Source organism: Austrofundulus limnaeus, unplaced genomic scaffold (genome assembly GCF_001266775.1).
Source record: "Austrofundulus limnaeus strain Quisiro unplaced genomic scaffold, Austrofundulus_limnaeus-1.0 Scaffold74, whole genome shotgun sequence".
NCBI lineage: Eukaryota > Metazoa > Chordata > Actinopteri > Cyprinodontiformes > Rivulidae > Austrofundulus > Austrofundulus limnaeus.
Genome location: NW_013952476.1, coordinates 1,807,193 through 1,808,806, shown reverse-complemented (window position 1 = coordinate 1,808,806; position 1,614 = coordinate 1,807,193). Strand labels below are relative to the sequence as shown.

The window sequence follows — 1,614 nt, the reverse complement described above, 5'->3', positions numbered from 1 at the left end:
GTGTATGTGTATGTGTATGTGTATGTGTATGTGTGTGTGTGTGTGTGTGTGTGTGATGATTTTCTACATCGTGGGAACCATTTTCCATAAAAAGGCAGCCTCGTGAGGAGCAATGCCCGGTCCCCACGGGTATGGATGCTAATTTTGGGTGGGGGGTTAGGTTTAGGACTAAGGTGTGAAATGAGTTTAGTTTAGTTTTAGAGTCAGGTTTTAGGGTAAATGATCAGGATTAGGCTATAAAATTACCGGAAAATGAAAGGAAGTCAATCCATGGTCCCCATGGGCATACAAAAACAAACCTGTGTGTGCCTCGGGGAGGCCCAGCAGAAACKGTCTAAAGTAAACACAACAAGCGTCAGTATCGGTTAAACTAGCTTAGTATTTACTTGGTATCAGATTGATACATGACAACAGCCAACAGCTTAATTCTGATAATYAATGTTTTTTATGCAGATATCTTGTACAAGAGATCAAGAAAAGAGAAGGATTCCAGCTGATAATGGAAGTAAGTTTTTCACAGACTGTCTAAGTTTCACTTAGTATTTATAAATATTRATAAAAGTAATTTTGTGACGCTCATCAGTTCGTTTATTTCACCTACATCTAATTTCTTTGTTTTCCTCTACAGCCTGAATTTGCAAATGTTTGCTTCTGGTACATTCCGCCCAGTWTGAGGAAGCTTCCAGAAGGTCCTGAGCTTCGGAAGCAGCTGCACACTGTAAGAACAGGATTAAAAATATGTTGACAAATGAAGGTTATCCTGGTAAAGAAACAGTAAACCACTGAGCAGATGTGCTTTTTGGTAGATTTTTTTAATGAAAATTTGAATTATAAAAATGAAAATTATCACTACTAATTTGTTTATAAAACAAAACAACCAAAACTCAGTGTTGTGAGGAGTATTGAGCCGAACTGAATCCCTGCCGTGCTCTGTAGGTGGCGCCGGTGGTGAAGGAGCGRATGATGAAGAAAGGAAGTATGATGATTGGTTACCAGGCACACGGCGACAAGCCCAACTTCTTCAGGATGGTGGTCATCAGCCCCCAGGTCAGCAGGCAGGACCTGGACTTTGTCCTGGATGAAATACACAACCTGGGAAAGGACTTGTAATGAAGAGTCCATGGCTGCGTCCAAATTCAGGGGCTAGGTCTTTCCAATGTCCTTGATCGACCGCAAACACCAGGAAAAAAGTGGCTGTGAATTTGGACGATCTCGTCTTCTGCTTTATTCCCTCATTTACCCCAGCGTATGCCCTGTCGCCAACTGTGACGATTCTAAACAGAAGAAAAATAGATCCAAATTAGCAAAAATATCAGTGTATTAGTTTTATTAAAACAACAAAATGAGCTTAAAGAGAATATTTGAAGAACTACTACTTCTAACAGACCTGCCATACGTGAACACATTTACTTTGCTGTACCAGCTTGTTTGATTTCTGACAAGAATAACATTAAAAAAATGTCGATGCACATTACAAAACCATTAACAACACCACCGCTGAAAATGTTTCATTTTTATATCACCAGGTTTTTATTTAAAACTGTATTCCTTTCTCTCGCTTRGTCCATCATCACGAGCAAAAACAATCTCAGGTCGGCACCGCAATGCATCTTG

At 39.9% G+C, this 1,614-nt stretch overlaps 1 protein-coding gene across 1 annotated transcript in view; it reads left to right on the top strand.

Moving 5' to 3' along the window:
* The window catches only part of LOC106519272 (acidic amino acid decarboxylase GADL1), a gene marked incomplete at its 5' end in the record, with an annotated part of 16,258 nt that overhangs the window by 14,152 nt on the left and 492 nt on the right, over window positions 1-1,614 (top strand). The window contains 3 exon segments of the mRNA XM_014010857.1: window positions 454-505; window positions 629-718; window positions 937-1,614. Of these exon segments, the coding sequence (XP_013866311.1) occupies window positions 454-505; window positions 629-718; window positions 937-1,110 (316 nt within the window).